Raw genomic sequence first — 26,118 nt, forward strand, 5'->3', positions numbered from 1 at the left:
GGGGGGGGGGGGGGGGGGGGGGGGGGGTAGGCCCGGGAAGAAAGGGAAAGAAAGAAAAAAAAAACCCAATATAATCAAATATGATCAGACTGGTGAATGCATCAGTGCCACACACTAGATTTGGGGTGTATTTTGGTCTGTTAGAGGAAACTGTCTCCCAAAATTTTAAGGAAAGAAAAACTTATATATGTATAAAAATAAGGGTAAATATGATGAAGGGATGGAATATGACTTTAAAGATGAAAATTATAAAAGATTTTATAAAAGGAATTGATAAGAAGTTGGTTGAAAAAAGGAAGAACTTAAAAAAGAAGGGAGAGAATGTGATCAGGCAGGAGACTAGAATAAAGCCATACCCTAGAGATTTAGGGTATGTTTTGGTCTGTTAGAAGAAAATGTATCCCAAAATTTTAAATAGAGGACAACTTAAATATATAGAAAAAATAAGGTTAACTACAATGAAGGGATAGAATATAACTCTAAAAATGAAAAATAAAAAAGATTTTAAAAAACGGGATTGATAAGATGTTGCTTAAAAAAAGGAAAAAGAAAAATTCACACAAAAAAAGGAAAAGAAATAAATGTTAAGAAATTAACTTTGAAAGACTAAAGAGTCATGGGGAAAAAAAGTCATGAATTCTATGTGCTGTATTCCCCTAGTGCTGGAGTTCTGCTGTTCTTCTTGATCGGTAAACTTGGTCTTGGCTGGCTGTTCCGGCTCATCTTCTGGGGGAGGGGCCTGTTGCTGTGATTCTCAAATTTCTTTGCCTGAGACAGAATTGCACTGCCCTTGCAAGGGGCAGGGCTAAATAATCTGCTCGTGTTTGCTCTCTGGAGCTTTTGTTCCCTTCAAGCTTTCCGTACAGCTTTGGAGGATGAGAGTGAAAATGGTGACCTCCCAATCTCCACCCTGGTGGAGCCGAGTACTTGGTGCCCCACTCCTCAGTGAGCCCCCAGAAAAAGCATTCAATCACTCCTGTCTCCCTGGTCTCTGGCTGCACTCTGTGCTCACCCGGCCTTTGACCGAGCATTTGTATCTCTTGCACACGACCCTGTGTGGAGTGGAGCACATTCCTTCAGTGCACTCCTGGGGGAGGAAGGGGAGTCTCCCTGGATCTGCTGCTTTTTGGGTCCCTCCTGGAGGAGCAGTGGCCTGACTGTGCCACAGATTACGGTTTATGGCAACCCTGAGCTGCGAGCCCACTCCTCCAGCTGGCTTCCCCGCTCTGATACCTGGGACCTCTGCTGCACTCAGGCACCCCTGGTCTTTCTGTGACCCCAAGGGTATTGAGACCACACTGTTCCAGCATGGGTTACATCCCCTGCTTAGCCACTGGAGCGACATCCCTCAGTGGAGCAGACTTTTAGAAGTTCCAATTTTGTGCTCCGCTGCTCTATCACTTGCCAGTAGCCGGCTTCCCCTGCCCCCCATCTGTCTTCCCAAATATTGCCTCGGATTCACTTCTCCACACATCCTACCTTCCAGAAAGTGGTCGCTTTTCTGTTCAGAGAGTTGCTGCTATTCTTTTCTTCCTTCTTCTGTTGAGTTTGTAGGTGTTCTGAATGGTTTGATACCTATCTAGCTGAATTCCTGGGACCAGACAAAATTTAGGTCTCCTACTTCGCCTCCATCTTGCTCCTCCTCCCAATTACTGGCTTTTATAATTTTGGATTCTTATTCCATTTTTAATTTTTATTTTTTCATTTTATTTTTTGTTTAATTTTATTTTATTAAAGATTTTTATTTATTTGTCTGAGAGAGAGCGAGAGCGAGAGAGAGAGAGCACAAGCAGGGGGAGTGGCAGGCAGAGGGAGAAGCAGGCTCCCTGCCAAGCAAGGAGCCTGATATGGGACTTGATCCCAGGACTCTGGGATCGTGACCTGAGCCAAAGGCAGAGGCTTAACTAACTGAGCCACCCAGGCATCCCTCTTATTCAGTTTTTTAAAACATTACCTTTATCCCATTCTTTTACGTTCATCTTCTGAAATCCTCATTAAACAAAATATTAGGCCTTCTTACATTATCTACCCTATTAATGTTTCTTCTGTGTTTTGTATCATTTTATATCTTTTATTTTTTAAATTATTTATTTAAATTAACATATAATGTATTATTTGTTTCAGGGGTACAGTTCTGTGATTCACCAGTCTTACACAATATCCAGGATTCACAACACATACCCTCCCCAGTGTCCATCACCCAGCCATCCCATCTCCAACCCGCTCCCCCTTTCCCCTCAAGAAATCCTCAGTTTGTTTCCTAAGTTTAAGAGTCTCTTACGGTTTGTCTCCCTCTCTGGTTTCATTTTGTTCCATTTTTCCTCTCTTCCCCTCTGATCCTCTGCCTTGTTTCTTAAATTCCGCATGTGTGTGAGAACATATGATAATTGTCTTTCTCTGATTGACTCATTTCTCTTATCATAATACCTCTAGTTCCATTTAATCTCTTTTAGCTGCATTCTGGCTAAATTTTTTTCCGATCAGTCTTCTAATTCACCAGCTCTTTTTTCTGTATCCTATCAGCTACCAAACATGTACATTGAGATCTTAGTTTTGGTTATTTATCTTTTCATTTCTAGAAGTTCTGTTTTTGTTTTGTTTTGTTTTTTTAATAGTCTTTGCTTTCTTTTAGTTTATAGTATGATTGGTAGATGTTTTTCATGTTCTTTTATCTTTTTTAATCGTTAGAAGTGTACTTGTTTTATATTTGTGCCTGATAATTCTGGTATCTGAGATCCAAATTGGAATTTTTTCCTGCATGTTCTTATTTATGGTGCCCCATTTTTTTGGTGCCTGATTATTTTTGACTATGTGCTTATCATTGCCCTTGAATAATTATTTGTGTAGTTTCACTATGGGCTCGGATGAAGGCATTTTTCTCTAGATATTATTTTTTGCATATATTTTTGCCAGTTATGTGTACACTGTTTATAGGAAAAACGCTCCTGTCTTTTACTTTCATATTACTATCATATTCAGAACTCTCTACATTGGGGCACTTCGGTGGCTCAGTTGGTTAAGTATCTGACTTCGGCTCAGGTCATCATCTCAGGGTCTTGGGATCGAGCCCCATGTCAGGCTCCCTGCTCAGTGGGGAGTTTGCTTCTCCCTCTTCCCCTGTCCCCCATTCATGCTCTCTCTCTCTCTCAAACCCTCCCCTCCAAAAAAACCCCAAAACCTCTCTGCACCAGTTTTGACACCAGATGTGTGGGTTTCTACACCAAGCAATTCTTCAGCGACATCTGGGTGTCCTACAGTTCAGTTCAATTCTGATTACAGCCAGAGTTAGTGTAGACCACACAGGTTAGGGCTGAGTCTCATAAATCTACCACTTCCTCTTTAGATACCAGTTGAAAGTCTAGCTTGTCACTTGTAGTTCTGACCAACTGGCTATGAATCAGAGGTTCCCATGACCTCATCCTTGGGTTCGATTAACTTGTATCATCCTCCTGACATGTATGTTTAGCTACCTGGAAGCTCCCAAACCTTGTACTTTTGGGATTTTTATGGAGGTTTCATCATGTAGGCATGCTCAGTCTTTAACTCAATTGCCAGTACTTCCCTACTTCCCAGAGGATGGGGATGGGGTGAAAGTTTCAAGCTTTTAATTATGGTTTAGTCTTTCTGGTGACCCGTCTTCATCCTGATGCTATCTAGGAGCCCACTAAGAGAGTTACCTCATTAAAGCAAAAGACATTCATATTACCCAAGAAATGCCAAGGGATTTAGAAGCTCTGTCAGAAACTGGGGTCAAAGACCAAATATTAGAACAAAAAATGGTCCTAGTGCTCTTATAATTTAGGAAATTACAAGGGTTTTAAGAGATCTTTCCCAGGAACTAAGGGCAGAGAACAATATATATATTTTCCATTATTTTACACACCATTAATCAGAATCTACTTAAACTTAGTTCAAAGCTTAACATTCCCTGACCCACCCAGACTACATGTTTGCAAATCACTATGCAAGGGCTTCAGTCAACTCCAGACTTCTCAGTGGTAGTTTTCTTCTTCCTAAGTCCTCTTATCCCTGTCCTCTTCCTCCTCCTTATTCTTTTCTCCCCCTTGATCCAAGGCAGTCTTGCTTTAATGTACTTGGAGTTGGGATAGAAGGTAAGAGAGGACTTGCATAGTTCTGAATCAGCTCCACTGTGAGAGCATTAGCCCTTTCAATCCCCAGCTTATTGTGGGAAGTGTCTCTTATGAAACTGTCACCTCTGATGGGCTCTGGGCTTGACTTATGTCTCTCTTTGATGCCATTTAACCAAACTCATGTGTACTAGTGTTGGCAAATGCTCACAGTACAATAATAATAGCATTAGTCCTCAGTTTACCCCAGAATTTAGCTTGGTAGTTTTTATAAGGTTTTAATGTTTTTAAGGTGGTGTTTCTTCATATTTTATCCAACATTTTTAGTAAATTAAGTAGGAGAATTACTCTGAATAATTTAGTCTGCCATTATCAGAAAACTTTGATAATCTGTTTAGCATTATATTCTAGTTTATAATTTCTCTTTTATCAGCTGAATCTAGTAGGCTGTTGAAATCTATATGTCAAGTTTAAAATTTTTAATTATTATTTTTCTTATTTTTAGAAGCTCCATTTTATTCTTCTTTAAGTCGGTCTGGTCATTTTATCATTTTTTGTCCCTTAATTATATTTTCAATATCTTTTTTCTTAATTTCTGTGAGCATAAATATGTTTTTTATTCTATATCTGATTATTCGATTATTTGAGGCCTTTGTAGGTCATGGTACACTTTCTTATATTTGGCTGGCTTTTAGTCTATTATTTTTGGTGGTTCATTTCTCATGTATTTTGTAAATTTTTTTTTTTTTTAAACTATGGGCTCATGTTAATTGGAATATGGGAATTCTCTGAGGTCTGGTAAGTTAACATGTGTTTTTCCAGGGAGTATTTGCATTTGTTTTTTGATGGGTTTTTGAAACTCTGCAATACCAAGATCACGTGTGTGTGTGTGTGTGTGTGTGTTTTCAGACCACACAGATAATAAGAATTCCCCCTTAAACTTGTCTGAACGTAGTTTTTGTTCATGAATTTTCTAGTGAGTGTTTTCTTCTTTACATTTATAGCCATAGCTGAGACTTGCAAGTTTCCTGTTTCTTTTTATACAGTGGCCTTTTCTAGTTTTCCCTTTCACTGGGCATGTTATTGCTTGAGATACCTTACTTTTTTTTGTGGGAAAATCTCTAATATGTTTTCTCATGCTGTATTGTCCCCAGATTTCATTTCTTGTCCTTTATGCACAGAGACCTTCAAAACCAAAGTTGGCAGTAGCATGCATTAGCAGATACCTCTGGGTACCATCTACCTTCAGGACGCCTTTGCCTACCTGGATTTAACCTTTTTCTTACTTCTTTAACCTTAGGTTATTTCTCTTATTCTCCTACCACCTCAGTGTACATTGGAAAGACTTTTTTAACCCTTTATTCAACATTCTTAAGGAAGGCGCTTCAGGATATCTCGTTACCTCATTGCCTTAATATTTCTCAAATGTTACTTTTAATGTTTCTTTTATAGGATTCAGTTTAGCTGCATTTAAAAGAAACAAGAGGAAACTAGAGCTGGCAGAAAGGGTGGAAACAGATTTCATTCAACTAAAGAAAAGAAGACAATCAAGTGAAAAGGTCAGGAGGTGTTTGAAATATTAATCATTAATGTATCATAATGATATCTATATCTGCATTTAGACATAAGCTTTAGAATAGTACTTTCCAGTAGAAATATAATGCATGCCACATATGTACTTTTAAGTTTTCTAGTAGATACATTTTAAAAAAGTAAGAAGAAACAGGTGAAATTAATTTTAATGATTATTTTATGTAAACCAGTGAATCCAAAATGTCCCTTCAAAAATTTAACCAATGAAAAAATTATTAGTGAGCTGTTGAGTTTTCCTTTTTCTTTTTTCTTTTTTATTAAGTCTTTAAAACCAGTGTATATTTTATACTTACAACACATCTCAGTTATGGCACTAAGTTTTCATTAGAAATATTTGGTTTGTACTTAAATTTCATAAAATTGACAGTTGAAAAAGTAGGTCTACATAACAGGTTATTCTAAACATACTTTAAACTTTCTAGTAATTGAATTGAATATGTTTTTAAAATTAAAATTAGTTAACATTTAGTAAAATTAAAAATTCAGTTTCTCATATGCTCTTGCCACATTTTAAGTGCTCAGTAGCTACATGTGGCCCATGACTACTGTTTTGGTTCTTGCAGTTCTAGATAATGATTCTTAACATGGCTGATTAGAGGGTAGAGTGTGTTATAAGGAAATGTATATATTGGATTCATGTAGATATTTTTACATTCTAATTACATGTCTCTGTTTTTTAGTCTTTTGCATTCTTTGTTTGCATTTTGCACATTAGTGTACCATCATGAGTCTATGTGTCGCATTTCTTAGGTGTTTTGAGGGGTAGACAGAAGTTGAAAGCCACAACATTCTTGCTCAGCCTGTAGCTTGGTTTGTTATCACACAATTCATGATGGGTGTCTCACATCACAGGCATTTGATGTACTTTGACATCTCATTAATGTTCTTTATTGGTTATTCCTTTTATAATTGCTCATATATTGGTTTATGCTTTCTGTCACAGTTTTATATTATTTACTCTATGTAAATGCATAAGTTATCTTTCATAGTGATATATACTTTCCCGGTATGTTGCTACAAGGAACAATTAATCAAACATTTTGGTCCAAATCTTTTCATTTTTCTGCCAAAAAAGAGTAGGAAATTAGGAGGTGAATGAACAAATTAGTAAGTAGGTCTTGGTGAAAATGGATAGTAGTGTGGTTCCATTTCTTAGGTTTCTTTATCCCATGTGATATCTGAGTGAGCAAATTTAAGACTTTTGACCTTTTAAAAAACTGTGATACAATTTGCATGGCAGTGAGTAATTTAATCATTTTTATAAATATGTATACCCATGTAACCCACACGCCTGTCAAGATGTAGAACATTTCCAGTTCTTTTTGTGCTTCCTTCCAACCAGTCTCCACCCTCTACAGGCAACTGCTGCTCTGATTTTTCTCACCATAGATGTTTTGTACTGTTCTTAAACTTTATATAGTTGAGGGGCACCTGGGTGGCTCAGTCGTTAAGCATCTGCCTTCGGCTCAGGTCATGATCCCAGGGTCCTGGGATTGAGCCCCGCATTGGGCTCCCTGCTCCGTGGGAAGCCTGCTTCTCCCTCTCCCACTCCCCCTGCTTGTGTTTCCTCTCTCGCTATATCTCGCTGTCAAATAAATAAAATTAAAAAAAAAAACAAAACAACTTTATATAGTTGAAATCATGCAGAAGGTACTCTTTTCTGTTTGGTTGATTTCACAAAGTGCTTTTGAGACACTTATCACTGGCTCATTCTTTTTTATGTACTGAGTAATTAATATTCCCTAGTAAGAATATACTATAATTTGTTTTTCCATTCTCCTATTGATGGACATTTGGTTTGTTTCCAGATTTTAACTATTGTGAATAAAGTTGCTCTGAATGGTCTTTTTTTTTTTTTTTAAGATTATTTATTTATTTGACAGAGAGAGAGAGAGAGCACAAGCAGGGGGAGCTGCAGGCAGAGGGAGAGGGAGAAGCAGGCTCTCCGCTGAGCAAGGAGCCCAATGCAGGGCTCGATCCCAGGACCCCGGGATCATGACCTGAGCTGAAGGCAGACGCTTAACTGACTGAGCCACCCAGGTGCCTCTGCTCTGAACATTCTTATACAGATTTTTTTTTTTTTTTTTTATGTGAGTTTAGGATTTTTATGCAGAGAAGTACCAGTTGATCTCATAGAGAATATATTTAGGGGGTCTTATTCAGAAGACCCATTTTTTTCTTCAGAAAATATTTATTAAGCAGTTACTCTTGGTACTAACCTGGGTAGTAAGAAAAGCAGTGGTGAACAAGGTGGAGGAAATTCATGCAATAATGAAACTTCACATTTTAGTGGATAGAAACAGAAACATAGAAGTATATAATGAAGTAAGCTAGTTACCATGTTTGGTAACTGTTAGAAAGGAAAAAACTCCCCATAAGATGGTGTGATACAGAGTAACTTGGATGTGAGGGACACAAAAAAGCCCCAAAGGAAGACTCCTTTAGTTAGAGTGATCAAGACAGGTCTCTCTGAGGACATAATATTTGAAAAATAAGTTGTGAGTTTTATGAAGAGTCAGTAGAACTCATTCCAGGCAGAATGAACTGCATGTGCAATGGCCCTGGTGGGGAGTTGCCATATTGGAGGGATGGAGAAGAGCCATCAGTATGCCTAAAGCAGAGTGCAAGGGGAGAATGGTATGAAATGAAGCTGGGGAGGTAGCTAGGTGCTGGCTCCATTAGGATCTAGTAGATATGGCAAGGAGTTTCCGTTTTATTTCATGAATAATGAGTAGCCATTGAAGAGTTAAAAGTAGAGAAGTGATGCTGTCTCATTCACTTTTTCTCTTGGGCTGTTTTGTGTTGTATGGATCGAGGGTGAGGGCAAGAGGAGAAGTGAGGAGACTAGTTAGGAAGTTATTACAGTTGGGAGATGGTGACACTGTGGACTGATAGGGGTGAAATTGGAGAGAAGTGAATATATCAGGGATATCTTTTGAAAGTTCCTAGAAAAACAGGCAGTATTGCTCCCTTAGGTATTGGCAAGGAAGAGAGAATGAAAGGTTTTAGCTTCAGTGACTGAATAGTGCCATTTACTGAGGTGAGGAGGCCTGGAGGAGGCATGGCTTCATGGTGATAGAGGTGGGAAGTGGAAATTTGCCCCATTTCCCTTTAATGGACTCAGATTAACCAATACTTTACATTTTCGCCATAAGACATATTACCTGATGCCAACAGCACCCTAAACACCCTAAAGCTAATAGACCATCATTTAGTGTACCATGCTCCTCTGCTCCTTTCAGTTGAATTATGTGCCACCAAGAGCCCCATTATGCTTGTTACTATCATTGTAATTATTATTGTAATTAAATAGTTCATTAAGCGTCACGTAAACTGATGAATACTGAGTTTAAAAAGAGAGTTGTGGGTTTGAAAATGAAAACTGTTGTTTGTGAGCTGACTTGAAAAAAATAGAGTTGGTTCTTAAAAAATTGCCATAGAATTAAGTATAGGCAAGCCAGCTGTAAGAGATTGAGAGAGAAATCATAAAAATCTAAAAGCATTCTGGGTGTGTTGTTAGTGTCTTTATGTTCTTGTTCTATTTTAGATAAAACGAAACTTGAAATCACAGGACAATTCAGTGTATTATAGTTTATGTAAGAAAGATGATACAGAACATTTAGTTGTGGGCCTGCATTCAAAGAAAAGGCTTTGGTCTTATATAAAAAGATTGGCTAATGAATGAAGCTTTGTATTTTAAATAAAAAGAAAATGTTTAAGTTATGTGTACTTTGTTTTTAAATGATTCTTCACTTTACCCAGAGAATATTCAACTTTTGAAAAATTTAACCAACCACTCACCATACTGGTTAGGAGGATTTTTCAATAAAAAGCTTGATATAGCAGGAGGAAAGATTAACTGTGGAGTTGGGTTATATGCATCTGAAGCTATGGACAGATCAGAAGGGAGATTCCCACTTGGAAATTATTGGCATCAAAATGAATATAAATACATGTGGCTAGATGAGCTCACTTAGGAGTGAGAGAAGATAAGGGTCTGAAAATTGGACCCTGGACCAGTTCAACATGTACAAGTTGGGAAGAGGAAAACCCAGTAAAGGAGAAAGAAGATGCAGTGAGTGAGACAGTTGTATCACCAGTTGAGTGTCTAGGAAGCCAAGAGAGGAGCAGCTCATCACCTGGGTGGAGCGCTGCTAAGAGGACAGAGGACTGACCATTGGATTTAGCAACCGGAGACTGTGGGCCTAGATAAGGACAGTTTCTGTGACATAGTGGATTGTGGACCAGTGTGGCAGGGGTTAATCAAGGAGAACAAGGGTGAAGATAACTCTTGAGGAGTTTTGGCATGGCATAGTAAGAGAGATCTGAGGTCAAGAGACTCTACCATTGTCAGTTTTGGTCTGTGAATTCAATGAGTAATTTAACATACAAAGGGTCAGTTTTCTCTTCCTCTCCTCTCCTCTCCTCTCCTCTCCTCTCCTCTCCTCTCCTCTCTCTTTCTTTCTTTTTAAAATTTTATTTATTTGAGAGAGAGAGTGAGAGAGAGAGAAAGCACAGAGGGAGGAGGGTCAGAGGGAGAAGTGGGCTCCCCGCTAGTGGGGTGCGTGATGCGGGACTCAGTCTTGGGACTCCGGGATCATGATCTGAGCCGAAGGCAGATGCCTAACCGACTGAGCCACCCAGGTGCCTGAAGGCTCAGTTTTCTTATCTTTAAATGAAAATTGTGATATTCTCTCGGGGAACAAAAGTGATAGTAGATGTTCAAGTGCTTTGTGGCTATCATTGACTTAATCAGACACAATAGTCTTTGCCACAGTGACCTTCATCCTTAAAGTCACTTAGCCAAGAAAAAGAAAAAGGAAGGGGGGTGCCTGGGTGGCTCAGTCGTTAAGTGTCTGCCTTCGGCTCAGGTCATGGTTCCAGGGTCCTGGGATCGAGCCCTGCATCAGGGTCCCCGCTCAGCAGGAAGCCTGCTTCTCCCTCTTACACTCCCCCTGCATGTGTTCATGCTCTCGTTATCTCTCTCTGTGAAATAAGTAAATAAAATCTTTAAAAAAAAAAAAAAAAGGAAGGGAGGGAGGGAAAGAAAACTGCCCAAATTAATTACCCTGGGTGGAGTATTTTAGATATCTTAAAGGACAGGAAAATTATTTTTTATTTTATATTATTATTAACATATAATGTATCATTTGTTTCAGGGGTACAGGTCTGTGATTCGTCAGTCTTACACAATACACAGCACTCACCACAACATATACCCTCCCCAATGTCCATCATCCATCCACCCCATCCCTCCTACCCCCCTCCACTCCAGCAACCCTCAGTATGGTTTGTCTCCCTCTCTGGTTTTGTCTTGTTTCATTTTTTCCTCCCTTCCCCTATGATCCTCTGCCTTGTTTCTCAAATTCCACATATCACTGAGATCATATGATAATTGTCTTTCTCTGATTGACTTATTTCACTTAGCATAATACCCTCTAGTTCAATCCACATCACTGCAAATGGCAAGATTTCATTTTTTGATGGCTGCATAATATTCCATTATATATATACACCACATCTTCTTTATCCGTTCATGTAGATGGACATCTGGGCTCTTTCCATAGTTTGGCTGTTGTGGACATTGTTGCTATAAACATTGGAGTGCCTGTGCTCCTTCAAATCACTACATTTGTATCTTTTGGGGTAAATACCCAGCAGTGCAGTTGCTGGGTTGTGGGGTAGCTCTATTTTCAACTTTTTGAGGAACCTCCATACTATTTTTCAGAGTGTCTGCACCAGCTTGCATTCCCATTTTTAGTATAAGTGCTGCCGAAGCGAGCACACCAGCTTGCATTCCCACCAACAGTGTAGGAGGTTCCCCTTTCTGACAGGAAAATATTTTTAATATTCAGAATATATGAGCTTTAATACATACAAAGCTCTGTGTTTGACACTGGCCTACAAAAAATGATGGGGACCCAAGCCCCTGCCATTAAAGAAAGATTGCTGGCCAGAGGCTTTGTTTTATAGATGTTTGCTGCATAGCCTTGGTAGGCCTTATCTCAATAGTGAAGATAATAAAACATGCTCACAGAAAGAAAAGACCCCCAGAAAATGAGCCAGTGGGGCAGAAAATTATAATTTTTAAGAGAAGTATAATAATTTTTTAGAGATATGACAGGAAAGGACAAATAGCTATTTTCTAAATCAACGTGTATTTAGTTTATTTCTCCTTATCCTGTGTGTAGCTTCAGCATAGTTTTAGTTAGCCAGCATTGATTGAGGCCCAGGAGTACTGTTTGTTCCAGCTATATAATATAACCTATGACTTGGTTATATAAATATAATAAAAAGAATAGAGTGTTTGGTAACTTTCCTAATGTTGATATTTTTTGTTACTCAGTGTTGAAGGAGATAAACATTATCTTGAAGAGTATATGGTAGAGTAAGTCAGTATTTTTAATCCTGAAAATAAATCAATTAGAAATTTTTGTTGCATTGATAGTTCTTGTTATTCTTTAAAAAAGTAATTGATTGTACTGACATTGCCACAATACTAAGAAATAAAAATTAAAGCAAGAGAAATATTTAAAAGCTTGCTATCTCACTAAATTGTAGTGTTTTTATTTTTCTCAGTCTTTGATCATTTACATTTACATTTGACTTAGTTTAAAATAAGAATAGTTAATCCATGGAATGTTTTTGGCGGCAAACAATAGAAAACTTGATTGTGGTTAGGATATGCATATTTGTCTTCCTTCTCCCTGGCCTATTGCCATATAATAAAAAGTTTGGAGATGGTTGGTTGTTGGCGTTAGCTTGGGTTTCCAATGATGCTAGAGCAAACATATCTGGGATTCTCTTGGGCCTTTCTCTCATGCCTTTTACCTTATGTATGTAATATGGCTCCTACAATTTTAGATGTCACATCTGCATTCAAGGTGAGGTGAGAAGAAGTGAGATGATGGGTGTGGGGAGACTATTGCCAGATGTATTGGTTACTTTTTAAATCTGGGATGCGAAAGTTTTCCAGAGTCTCCCTATTGACTTCCCCTTAGTTATATTTTGGCGAGTAGTGGAGAAGGGGCACAATTCAGTCACTTGGCTTTTCTTGGCTGTAAGAGAGCTTAGAAAGTTGAGTGGGTCATCGTAATGACTGTCTTATATAGCTCATGGCTTGCTGCTGGACACTTTGTCTTCCCAAACAAAATAGTGGTTTTGTTGTCAAAGGAGGGGAAGAAGAGTGGTTGTTAGGTAGGCAATTTATAGCATATAGTGTAAGGGGAGAAAGTTTTTATTATTTCCTTCCCCACAATTAACATGTCCCTTATTACTATAAACGGATACTGGGTTAAGAAGCTAAACTACACATAAATCAAATAAAAACACATTATATTTTGACTTTTCAGGATATATAGATTTTAAGATATAATATTAAAACACGAGGAATATAAATTCTTAGTAATTGTCTTTTCTTGGTAAGTGGCATGTGTTTCAACCTTGTTTATTTTTCATGACTTAGAGGGAAGACATGCTGGAGAATGAAACATTTACTGTTTAACTATAGTGCTGTATATATAATATAAAAATAGTAATTGTTTACTCTGTTCCACTCCCCTTTCTGGGTGGACCCAACTCTTCTAGATTTTTCTTTTACCCACTTCTTTCCCTTATGGTATATAGACAGTCCATACTTTGCATGATAGTGCTGGACCATAAAAATGTGCAAGCTGGAACTGTGTGAAGGGATCTTAATGACAAAAAATTACACTTGTTCCTTGACCTTCAAACATTTTTGTCAGAACATTAAAAACTCTTTTACTGTATGTATAGTATGGTAACTCTTATGCTGTAATGTATAGAGAAATGATTAAAAGTTAAGTAAAACTAATATTAGTATGCTAATTTGAAACATTAGAGGCAGTAAGAATTAAAGTGTTTTATTTGTGTTAAAAAAAAACGTATCCAGAGTAGTTTGAACAACACTTGCTTTCTTGTTATGTAACTTAAGATATGGAGTGAGCATCTTTTTATGTCAAAATGAATTGTCAAGCTCCTTTTTAATTTTGGATCAGCTTTCAACATTTTATCCTTTGCTCTTTCCATGTTGTGAAATATCTCCCAGAGTTTTTTTTTTTTTTTTTTTCCTTCCTGCTTCCCTCCCTTCATTCTTTCTCCTTCAGGTTCAGTTTACTTCTTGATTTATTGAGGTATAGCTGACATACAATATTATATTAGTTTCAGGTTGTACAACATAATGCCTTGACAGTTCTGTGCATTACTCAATGTTCACCATGATAAGTATAGTCACCAACTGTCATCATACAACATTATTACAATATTGTTGATTATGTTTCCTGTGCTGTACTTTTCATTTCCATTACTTATTTTATAACTGGAAGTTTGTACCTCTTAATCCCTTTCACCTGTTTTGCTCACCTTCCACCGCCCCCTTCCATCTGGCAACTACTAGTTTGTTCTCTGTATTTATGAGTCTGTTTTTGTTTTGTTATTGTTATTCACTTGTTTTGTTTTTAATATTCCACACAGAAGTGAAATCATATGTATTTGTCTTTCTCTTAGAGTCACTTTACTGTCAGGTTTTTTTTTTTTGCCAACATCACTTCTTCTGGGACATCTTTGTCCTTTTTATCACAGCCACATTACTTATTTATGTTAATAAATTTGTCTTCACTAAGTTCCTCTGACTGTAGATCTAAAGTATCTTGAATGGTGTCAGTGTCAAACATTCCCACTGTCAGCAGTTTCTTTATAACTTCATTTATTTTTGATTAGAATTTTACTTCCAACATTATCACTATTTGTTTCTTTGCTTCACTTGCATCATTGTTGGCCAGTTCCCTCTTTTGATTATCATTTTCTGGTAAAATGTCATATGGATTTATCACTAGGAGACAAGGAGGCAGCACAGCTATACACTTTGCTGTCTGTGCACGGTGACCCATCACTGACAGACTTTGAAGGAAGTGACATGATTGGTTACTGATCACGATGACCTCTGATGTTTACAGTGACCTGTGAACTGAAGAGCTAGCAATGAAATCTGTACTGCATGCAACTTATTCATAGTTAATATACTATGGTAACTGAAATTTGAACCATGTTGTTGAGTGACTGGTACTATTTTAACTGTGGTAACTGAAATTGGTAAATATTGGAACTAGGCAAAGTGAGGACTGTGTTTCTGTAAGAGAACCTGAACTGTTTGTCCCGTGGAGGTTCCTTCAGTATGAGTTTTGCCGATCACATATGCATGGTACCTTTTAGCATGCTTTTCTGTCCTTTCTAATTCCTGCACTGGCATCTGGATCTCCCCTGACAGTATTGTCATGAACTCCCATTATTAGAATATGTCTCAGTAATTCTTGTGGTATGTGTGATGAAGTGATGACATGTTTTAAATTTATTTTTTGCTTTGTTTTGATACAAAGAGAAAGGTAGTTATATTAGTATTAATCTTTATCATATTTAAGAAAGGAAACCTCTCATTTGGAATGAAGTGGTTAGCTCATTGGCCAATTGCTGTTCTTGACTTGTGCCATAGGACTGACTGAGTTGCTACAAAGAGGAGATGCTCACATTGGGAAAACAAACAGACTCATTGTACACCATAATCTAGATTTCATAAATATCAGTTTCAAACATTTAGCCCTGGATATTACCAGAAGGGACTCTTTTATTCTTAGAGTATTTTTTTTTTTTTTAAAGATTTTATTTATTTTTTTGACAGAGACATAGCGAGAGCAGGAACACAAGCAGGGGGAGTGGGAGAGGGAGAAGCAGGCTTCCCGCAGAGCAGGGAGTCCGATGTGGGACTCGATCCCAGGACCCTGGGATCATGACCTGAGCCGAAGGCAGACGCTTAACGACTGAGCCACCCAGGCGCCCTATTCTTAGAGTATTAAAAGAAGTTGTGGGTATTGTTTGATCTCAATATATTTGATGTTTCAAGCCTTTTTTTCCCCTCTTCCTTTTTCACAAGCATATTGTTGGAATAGTTTCCATGTCTTTTTCTTTAATACAGATTTTACAATTGAATGTACATAGAATTTTTTTCCTCCTCCCACCACTTTTACAGAGTAATTTAAGCTTTCAATTAATTTCATTGGTTTTAGGTAAAATGGTACTTGCATAGGATAGTGGAATGAAAGATAATTAGACCTTTTACCATTTGTAAATGTGCATTTGTGAATATCTTCAATTCTTCAATTTCTAATGAACAAGTTGAGAAAATTTTGCAATGCTTTATAAATGTTGTGTGTTCAAAACCACTCTAAAGAGATGCTACAACTTTTAATTTTGTGTTCTTTAGCCACCACATAGGGACATCAAATTGGCCACATGTTTCAGAAAGGAAATGTTGGGCCTTGCTTTGTGTGCTTCATATAAATATATTCTATTCTTTTGAAGTATATTGTGGGTAACATTTTTCTCTTTTATCCACCATCTTGAAATTATTATGTAAACGCTTAACTGTATCATACTAAATCACTATTTTTTGGGTGAGAGGTAGGTTAAGATCAAAGAAAATAAATGCACAAAAAACACGTTTTCCTCAGATTGTTCTATTTGTACTTGTCTACATGTCTGTCTATAATGTGTACAGGGAAAGGAGTAATTAGTCTTTTATAGAAATTTGCTTGATCTGGAATTTTGTTGTGTTTCTCAAGAAGATGGTTAATGCATAGATATAAGTAAACAGAAGAAACTTCTTTGAATTCTCTTTACATGAAGAAATGTAGTTTATATATTTAAGCTTTTCATAAAACTGAAAATTCGTTCTGTTAAGTGATTACTTCGAGTTGTAAGTAATATATTAAAAATTACATTTGCATTGCCTATCTTGATTACTGAATAAGCCTATAGAATTTACATATAAATCAGATACATCAGTAACTTAATTAAACATCACATTTGGGGCACTTGGGTGGCTCAGTTGGTTAAACATCGACTTTTGATTTCAGCTCAGGTCACAATCTCAGGGTTGTGAGACTGAGCCCCATGTTGGCTCTGCACTGGGCGTGAAACATGCTTAAGATTCTCTGTCTCCCTCCCCCTTTGCCCCTCTCCCCTCCCTCTAAAAAATATATTACATTTAATTAATTACTATCACCTCATGCATTTATGTAGGTTATGGAGCCTGGTGATCATCATTCCTTTGCAGTATAACTTGATAGGAATTCTTTAAATGTCTGTGGTTTCTTGTACTTTGTGTCAATCCATCAATTGTTTAAATTCAGAACTTTCAGCCCTTGATAGCTGGACAATTGCAGTATTTGTTTTCCTGTGTCAGGAAAAGCTTCTCAGTTCTCATAAAGATTCAATAGCTAGTGGGTTGGGTTTCTTCCCAAGTCTTCCTTGAACCCATGCCAAACTATGCCTTAAATCTATACTGAGTCTTAAGTTATAAGTGAGATAAGACTGAAGCAAGAAGTCATTGTTAACAAATCTTAACAGCTGCTTTTATTTTGTAATGAAAGTAACGCGTGGTTTTTTAGGGGACTTGTAAGCTGGCATTAGATATTGTCAGCCTCATAAATTCTCCCTCAGTTTTTAGTATTCAACAGTTTCCATTTAATTTTAGTGTTTAACAGAATTAGTGGAGAAAAAAAGAGCATTCCTTCATTATCACTGGAACAGTCCCAGGTGATCTTGTATATAATGTAGAAATCACCATAATGTAGCTTTTCTAAAAGGAAAAACCTCCAGTAAATGGAATTTGATGGGGACTACAGATGGAAGCCTTCCCATCTAGGAACTGACTCAGACCATGGTGTTGAGAGCATCAGATTCTAAGTCAAATCTTTTAAATATGTCCTCATTTGATATCACCAGGCACTAAGGACCTGAGTTGGCCCATTATAGACGTAGTGATGCTGACACATGTACAGCTAGTAAGACCAGCAGAATAAACCAATATGTGAAAAGACAAGTGTGTGTATACATGTGTGTATGCACACAGAGTAATTAACAGGGGTGTTTTAGGGTCAGAAGACAAGAACCAGTGCTTAATTAGGTTGAAGGAGAACTATCTTTGAGTTTTTAAAGTCTTGATTGGGCTACCTTTTCTCTAATCAGTCTCAAAGATTTTGATAAATAGAAAGATACCAGGAACCATTTAGAATTCAAGACCTGAGGGTGGGATTACTTGAAGAATTGAGGGAGAAGGGCAAGCTAAGAGATGGGGCACAGTGGACCATGAGTTCTAGTCTAAGTTTGCCATTGACTAGTCCAGAGACCTTGGGCAAACCTGGAGCCTCTCTAGACTTTAGTTTTTTCAGCAGTAAAGTCAGCATGCTGGGCCAGGTGATTACCATGGTTTCTTTCCAGCTTGATAATTCTCTGATCTATTTTCAGTAGCAATGTGGAGTTTGTCCAAATTCCTTTTCTGGATCCTCTCATTAAAAGATTATTTTCTCTAGTATATCCTAAACCTGGCAGACCATTAGATTCATCCAGGGAATTTTACAACTGTAGATTCTTAGGCTCTACTCTCAATATACTGAATCAAAATCTGTGGCGATGGGTAAGTTAATGGGCCAGCATTTGAAAATTATTGCTTTGTTATGCATAATTATGTCAGAGTGGACCTAGAAAAACACCTGCTTTAAACACACTGTTTAAATGCACACAGAACATTCTAGATGAGTTAGGAATTATGTAATTATGTAATTGTGTCCAGTTAATAACTTCATGTGCACTGTCACTCATTTAGCTTGCCTCCAGGTGGACTAGAGCTCCTTACTCCCTTCTCTGTGCTTCAGAGTTTGTCTCCAGGTCATTGTCATTGTCCACAGATATCTGTTTTAATTACCATGGTTTCTCAGCTTTGCATATAATAAGTGCTCAATAAACATTTGTTTAATGAATATATTTTTTTGTTTTTGTTTTTTGCTTGTTTTGTTGATTTGTTTTTTGGTATTATTACCACCATCAAGTCTATAAATTTTCATCCTCGATGGCTGGACAGTTGCAGTATCTGCATAACTGGCTTCCCTGCTTCTAGCCTTCCTCAGTTCCTCCTTAAACCTGTATATATTGTCCCAGGATGCATTTCCTTAAAAATACTTGCATTGGTCTTATTCTGGGAGAAACTTTAACAGAATCTTTACTATTTGTAGGTTAAAACCCAACTTATTAGCCTAACTTTACAAATCCTCTTGAAACTTGAACCCAACCTACTTTTCTATTACTTTCCTTTGAGAATTATCTTTTTCTCTTGCCAAATACATTTGATTTTTCATGAATTTACTGGAAGTTCTCACTTCTGTGTTTTTGCTTATGTCTCTTTTCCTTCATATGTAGTAAGTAATAATAATGGAATGCCATCCACTTCTCTGCCTACTGAAATTCTTTTTTTTGTAGGATTACAGTGAATTTTAATTATTATTATTTTTTTTATTGTTATGTTCTATTAGCCAGCATATAGTACATCATTAGTTTTTGATGTAGTGTTCAACGATTCATTAGTTGCCTGTAACACCCAGTGCTCATCACCACATGTGCCCTCCTTAATACCCATCACCTGGTTACCCTATCCCCCTACCCCCCCTTCCTTCTTTAACCCTCAGTTTGTTTCCCGGAGTCCAGAGTCTCTCATGGTTTGTCTCTCTCTCTGATTTCTTCCCATTCAGTTTTCCCTCCCTTCCCCTGTGGTCCTCCACGCTATTCTTATGTTCTACATATGAGTAAAACCATATGATAATTGTCTTTCTCTGCTTGACTTATTTCACTTAGCATAATCCCCTCCATTTCCATCCGTGTCGATGCAAATGGTGAGTATTCATCCTTTCTGATGGCTGAGTAATATTCCATTGTATATATGAACCACATCTTCTTTATCCATTTATCTGTTGAAGGGCATCTTGGCTCCTTCCACGGTTTGGCTATTGTGGACATTGCTGCTATGAACATTGGGGTTCAGGTGTCCCTTCTTTTCACTACTTCTGTATCTTTGGGGTAAATACCTAGTAGTGCATTTGCTGGGTTATAGGATAGCTCTATTTTTAATGTCTTGAGGAACCTCCATACTGTTTTCCAGAGTGGCTGTGCCAGCTTGTATTCCCAACAACAGTGTAGGAGGGTTCTCCTTTCTCTACATTCTCACCAACACTTATTGTTTCCTGTCTTGTTAGTTTTTGCCATTCTAATTGGTGTAAGGTGGTATCTCATTGTGGTTTTGATTTGTATTTCCCTGATGGCTAGTGACGTTGAACATTTTTTCAAGTGTCTGTTAGCCATTTGTATGTCTTCTTTAGAGAAGTGTCTGTTCATGTCTTCTGCCCATTTATTGACTGGATTATTTATTTTTTGGGTGTTGAGTTTGAGAAGTTCTTTATAGATGTTGGATGCCAGCCCTTTATCTGTAATGTCATTTGCAAATATCTTCTCCCATTCCATGGGTTGCCTCTTAGTTTTGTTGACTCTTTCCTTTGTTGTGCAAAAGCTTTTTATCTTGATGAAGTCCCAAAAGTTCATTTTTGCTTTTGTTTCCCTTGCCTTTATAGACATGTCTTGAAAGAGATCGCTGTGGCCAGTGTCGAAGAGGTTGCTGCCTGTGTTCTCCTCTAGAATTTTGATGGATTCCTGTCTCACATTTAGGTCTTTCATCCATTTTGAGTTTATCTTTGTGTATGGTGTAAGAGAATGGTCCAGTTTCATTCTTCTGCATGTGGCTGTCCTATTTTCCCAGCACCATTTATTGAAGAGACTTTTTTCCATTGGATATTCTTCCCTATTTGTCGAAGATCAGTTGACCATTTCTGGGGTCTCTATTCTGTTCCATTGATCTGTATGTCTGTTTTTGTGCCAATATCATGCTGACTTGATTATCACAGCTTTGTCATATAGCTTGAAGTCAGACATTGTGATACCCCCAGCTTTAGTTTTCTTTTTCAACAATCCCCTGGCAATTTGGGGTCTTTTCTGGTTCCATACAAATTTTAGGATTGTTTGTTCCATCTCTGTGAAAAATATCAATGGTATTTTGATAGGGATTGCATTGAATGCGTAGATTGCTCTGGGCAGCATAGACATTTTCACTATATTTATTCTTCCAATCCATGAGCATGGAATGTTTTGCCATCTTTGTGTCTTCCTCAATTTCTTTCATAAGTGTTCTGTAGTTTCTAGAGTATAGATCCTTTACCTCTTTGGTTAGGTTTATTCCTAGGTATCTTATGGTTTTTGGTGCTATTGTAAATGGAATGGATTCCTTAATTTCTCTTTCTTCAGTCACATTGTTAGTGTATAGAAATGCAACTGATTTCTGTGCATTGATTTTGTGTCCTGCCACGTTGCTGAATTGCTGTATGAGTTCTAGTAATTTGGGGTGGAGTCTTTTGGGTTGATTTTATATCCTGCTACATTGCTGAATTGCTGTATGAGTTCTAGTAATTTGGGGGTGGAGTCTTTTGGATTTTCCACATAAAGTATCATGTCATCTGTGAAGAGAGAGTTTGACTTCTTCTTTGCCAATTTGAATGCCTTTTATTTCTTTTTGTTGTCTGATTGCTGTTGCTAGGACTTGTAGTACTATGTTGAACAAAAGTGGTGAGAGTGGGCATCCCTCTCGTGTTCCTGACCTTAAGGGAAATTCTAATCCAAGTCCAGCTCTAATCCAACGACCAGCTTAAATGCCACCCAGATCAGAACAAAATTCTTTCTTCTACTTAGTGCATATAATGGGTATTCCATAAATACTTGTTGAATTATCTACACATTTGCCATTTTGAGATTGGTATGTATGGTTACTTTATAATATTGTGTAAGCTCATGGAGCCATGGGCATTTTGTTTCTTTATCTTTATCACAGTGCCTAGAAACAATGCCTTTACTCAGCTAACATTGCTAACTTAAACATCTACAAAAGATGATTCTGATATTAATTTTGAGAGAGAAAAACCTATATGTTATTTTCTTCAATTGTAAGGTTTATGGTCTTTCAGGATGAGTTTGAATCTATTATTTAAGTGCTTCAAGCATACATTAGTCTAAAACAGTGCTTTGCTGTTTACCAGTAAGCTTGTTTCTGGGGATGTAACGAAAAAAGAGAGGATATCTGAAATATTACTAATAATATAACTGTACTTCCTCAATATTGTAGAGATCTGAAGATATTATATAAGTAGGTGAGGGAAATGATTGTGGGGAAATAATATTTTAGAAACAGCCCGCAATCTCAACCAACCATTTTATAGAGATGAGTCAGGAAGTGCCCACAAGGGGGCGTGCCCATCTAGAGAAAACTTGACCACGCAGGTAAAATGCCTGTTTTACAAATGCACTTCTAGATCATGTCTTTTTTTCTAGGAAAAAGAATGGACCCTCACCACTATAAGAATTTCTACCCATTTTCTAGCACCTGTTTATTTTGGTTGTGTGATTTTACCAGAAGGGACAAGTGATAAAATAGAAATGGGGATTGCCTTGCAAGCTTACTTTATGAAGCTTGTGATTATGTGTTTTTCCCCCCTGTGTTGAGAGCATTTTCATTTTGCAAGCATTGCCATCTCTTCAGTGGTCATTTTGGGTCATTTGCTCAAGGGATAGGCAGTGCTCCATTTTCATTGCTCTGTTGATTTGTGTAGCCTGAGGTTATGTGGAACTCACACCAGCAAGTCACCTTGAGTATACAGACTTTGAGTGATGTTTCCACCAGAGGCCATGGCCTCATGGGATCCTTAGTTTTTCTTTCCAATTCCTATTTTACCTTTGACTTCAGCATTATCACCAGCAAACATTTATTAAGTGCCCTTTATATGCAGGTTTTAGGGAGTAAATAGAGTAAATAGCACCTAGGCGCTGACCATTATATTTCGTCCAGGGGAATTAAACAATAAATTTAGCATTGCTAGAAGAGTGAAGCAATCAGTGAGGGCCATGGGAATTGGTAGGATGGGGAAATCACTCTAAACTTGCTAAGTTTTTCATTGTAGGCTTTATGGAAGAGTAGAATTTAAGCTGGGTCTTGGATGAAGGGGTAGGACTAGAAGGAGAGAAAGAGAAAGTCTTAGATTTAGAAGCCTGTAGGTAGAGAAGCTTGGTTGTACTACAGAGTTTCTGTAGGACAGTGGTTTCAAACTCATGCTTCTGGGGGGCCAGCCAGGTAGCCTAAATGTGTGAGACAATCTAGAAAGGTGGAGCACTTGGTGATACATGTTCCATTTTGAGGTACTGGAAAAACAAAATGTGTAACATTAAAATTACACTTTGCTGTTGAAAGCAAACTCTGGTTTTGACAGTTTGTAATCCCTGGTGGGGCATGACAGTTGATTAGATTCAACTGTGCACACAATTTAGCAAAGTAAAAAAGGCCATAGAGGCAGTAAGTCCACAGCCAGCGTTCTCCCTGGACATTTGTCTGCTTTTATTTGCACTGACTGTACTTAGGAACAATGAGGAGAATATTTTGAAATATGTATGAATGGAGCCTATCCTGGTGACTGTTTGCATTAAACACAGGCTTTTGAGTGTTGGGAGTCTGAAAACATTCCTGAGGTTAATTTGAATGGCATTAAGATTGCCAGGATATAGTATTATCTTAATTAGTTTGGATTATATTTTATATCCTAGAATATACTTAGCTCCTTTCCTACTCTTTGTGATTCCTTGATTTCTCTTTACTTTCTAATAAAATTTTAAGGTATTGAGGAATAAAAGGAAAAAAGTATGTGGGCATTTTTTCTTTCCCTTTTGTTTTTTAATATGCTTATCTTTAGTAGTTGTGTATTTATGATTTTTAATGATTTATATTTTGGGGGGTATACTCATAATTGTATAGTCAAATAGATATTGCTGGACTTTAAAAATCTCATATCAAATAAAGTAACTTATTACTGTATTATTAAAGTCAGTGTCAAATATTCAATCTGGAGAGGGTCAAGTTTACTCCAGGGTCAAGTTTAAATCCAGGTTAAAGGACCCATCCCAATTGTCATGGTGTTTCATAGGCAAGAATAGACTCCAGATTGTCCCAGTTACCTTCTAGTCCTTTCTCTATTATTCCCCACTGCTTTAAGACTCAGTTCAAAGGCCAGTGGAGCTCTGGTATTTAAAAGAAAAAGTGTAATTTTATCCAGAGAAGGTAAATGTATGGAAATGAAAGAAAGACCAGAGGTCCAGACCATGGCCAGGTGTTCCTGGAAAGAGCCAAATTGGACAACTAAATTGAAAAAGGTTGCCTGCTCTTATTAAAGAGACTTTGTTGCTGTCTATTTAATTAGCAAGGTCTTAGTTCATTTATTTGGGTGTTTTTTTAATCTGCCCAGGTAGTGAAGTTCATAGCCTATTAGTGAGTATGCTGGTAGCATGTTGTGCTATCTCTGTCATTGAAGTACTGTGATATATGTGCCTATATGAAGGGAAACTGCCAGATAATCTTGATTCCCTCCTCCCTTGAACATGTTTCCCAGATGGTGATGCCTGAGTTTAAGATGGTCTCTGGTGGAAAAAGCAAAGTTACAGCTAAAGCATAGTATATGTGTTACTTATGTAGAGCTTTTAGCAAAGTGATTTGGAGTTAGAGAAAATGAATTGTTTAGTCAAAAATGAAAGAGTGTGATCTGGCGCCAGATGACCCAAGAGGATGGGAGGGCAGTAAAGAAGTGTTGCCAAAAGGAAAACATTGAATGGAAGAGTGTGACCAATATCAAGACATCTAATTTCTTTATAGATTAAGTGAGAGGCTTAATGTTTGATGGTAAGAGTCTTAGAAGTTTGTTTTGAATAGTAGGCCAGAGGGCATGCAAAACCTCCTGAAATAAAGATTACTCCTGTATCGTGAGAAGGGGGTCTGGACTTACGTGTGGTTATTATGAGGACCAGGCAAGATTTCACAGCTGTTTAAGGACATACTTTTGGGAAAGAACCTATTCGGGAGTGGTGTGCAAAAGCATTACATTTAGGGAAGATCTAAATATGAAATAATCAGAGAGAAATATGTGAGGTAATTAGGAAAATTGGTTTAGATAGGCTAAGTTTGGATCTTGAATATATATTGAACAAGATGCAATTTCAGAGGGCACGGAGTTTGATTTATTGATGAAGGTCAGTTAAAAACTATTTGTGATACTTTGTTAGTTGCTGCGTATAGGTGGACGGGGAGCAAGATAAGCCACAAAAGATCCTAGGACAAGCCAGCATATAAAGAGTTTTCCCCATAGAGGGGAGAACCACCTGTTTCAGGTTGGTGCAACGGCCTCCTGTGTGGTTGGGAAGAGATTAAGGAAATCCTTTCTTGAGTTATTTGAGGCCTCAGGAATTGAAGAAGGACAGTATTTTGGTATGGGGTGGGGAGGTGGGTAGCAGGGGTGTGGGGAACCACTTTTGCATTGGACGAAGTGTGAATGTCAGTATCTGCTGTTACTCCAGAGAGCCAGCCTTCTCTCCGGAGGAGAAGGCAGGAGGGCTGGACCTTTGCTGGGATTTAGGTGACCCATGGAGAAAATTATTGCCTATCAGATTTAATTTAATTTATTCAGTTCATTCATTCAACAAGTAGTTTTTTCACAAAACCAACTTTGCCTTTTTTCCCCGATCTATTTATTTAATGTTTATTTCTCTGTCACTGATTTTTCATCTTATCTCTGTTTTCTCCTTTCTTTGTGTTTATATTGTTCCGTAACTTGTTTAGTTGGACACTTAGGTCATGTTTTGTTCTTTTCTGTTATCAACATTTTGGGTATAAGTTTTTCCTCTATGTACCATTTTTGCTGTATCCCACAAGTTTTGAAAGTAATATTTTTTATTATTCATTATTAAGTATTTTTGTTTCTATTTAGATTTCTTGTTTGATTCATAAGCTACTTAGAAGTATTTTTTCTTTTTTAATTTCCAAATTTTGTTTACTTTTATTGACTCCTAACTTAATTGTATTATATTCAGAGAGCATATTCTATTTGATATTATTTCTTGAAATTTGTTGTAACTTAGTTTATGGTTTTGTGTATGACCAGGTTTTATAAATATTTATATACATTTGAAAATGTTTCCCTCAGGTATAGCCACTTTGGTGAACAATATGGAGGTTCCACAAAAAGTTAAAAATAGAACTACCCTACAATCCAGCAAATGGCACCACTGGATATTTACCCAAAGGATACAAAAATACAGATTCAAAGGGGTACATGCACCCCAATGTTTATAGCGGCATTATCAACAATAGCCAAACTATGGAGAGAGCCCAAATGTCCATCGATTGATGAATAGATAAAGAAGAGGTGGTATATATATACTATGGAATATTGCTCAGCCATCAAAAAGTGAGATCTTGCTATTTGCAACGACATGGATGGAGTTGGAGAGTATAATGCTAAGTGAAATAAGTTAGAGAAAGACAAATACCATATAATCTCACTCATAATGTGGAATTTAAGAAAGAAAACAGCTGAACATATGGGAAGGGGGAAAATCAAAAAAGGAGAGAAGGAAACAAACCATAAGAGACTCTTAGCAATAGAGAACAAACTGAGGG

At 37.4% G+C, this 26,118-nt stretch overlaps 1 protein-coding gene across 3 annotated transcripts in view; it reads left to right on the top strand.

The window, feature by feature from the left end:
- The window catches only part of TASP1 (taspase 1), a 303,312-nt gene that overhangs the window by 93,912 nt on the left and 183,282 nt on the right, over positions 1 to 26,118 (top strand). For all 3 annotated transcript variants that reach the window (XR_004679429.1, XM_035005826.1, XM_035005827.1), the window contains one exon: positions 5,541 to 5,647. Coding sequence is in view for 2 of the 3 variants with exons in the window: in XM_035005826.1 (XP_034861717.1) it covers positions 5,541 to 5,647 (107 nt within the window). In the remaining variant the exon portion in view is untranslated. The remainder of the gene's footprint in view (positions 1 to 5,540; positions 5,648 to 26,118) is intronic.

The sequence above is a fragment of the Mirounga leonina genome, unplaced genomic scaffold (genome assembly GCF_011800145.1).
Source record: "Mirounga leonina isolate KUSES-001 unplaced genomic scaffold, KU_Mleo_1.0 Mir_150, whole genome shotgun sequence".
Lineage (NCBI taxonomy): Eukaryota > Metazoa > Chordata > Mammalia > Carnivora > Phocidae > Mirounga > Mirounga leonina.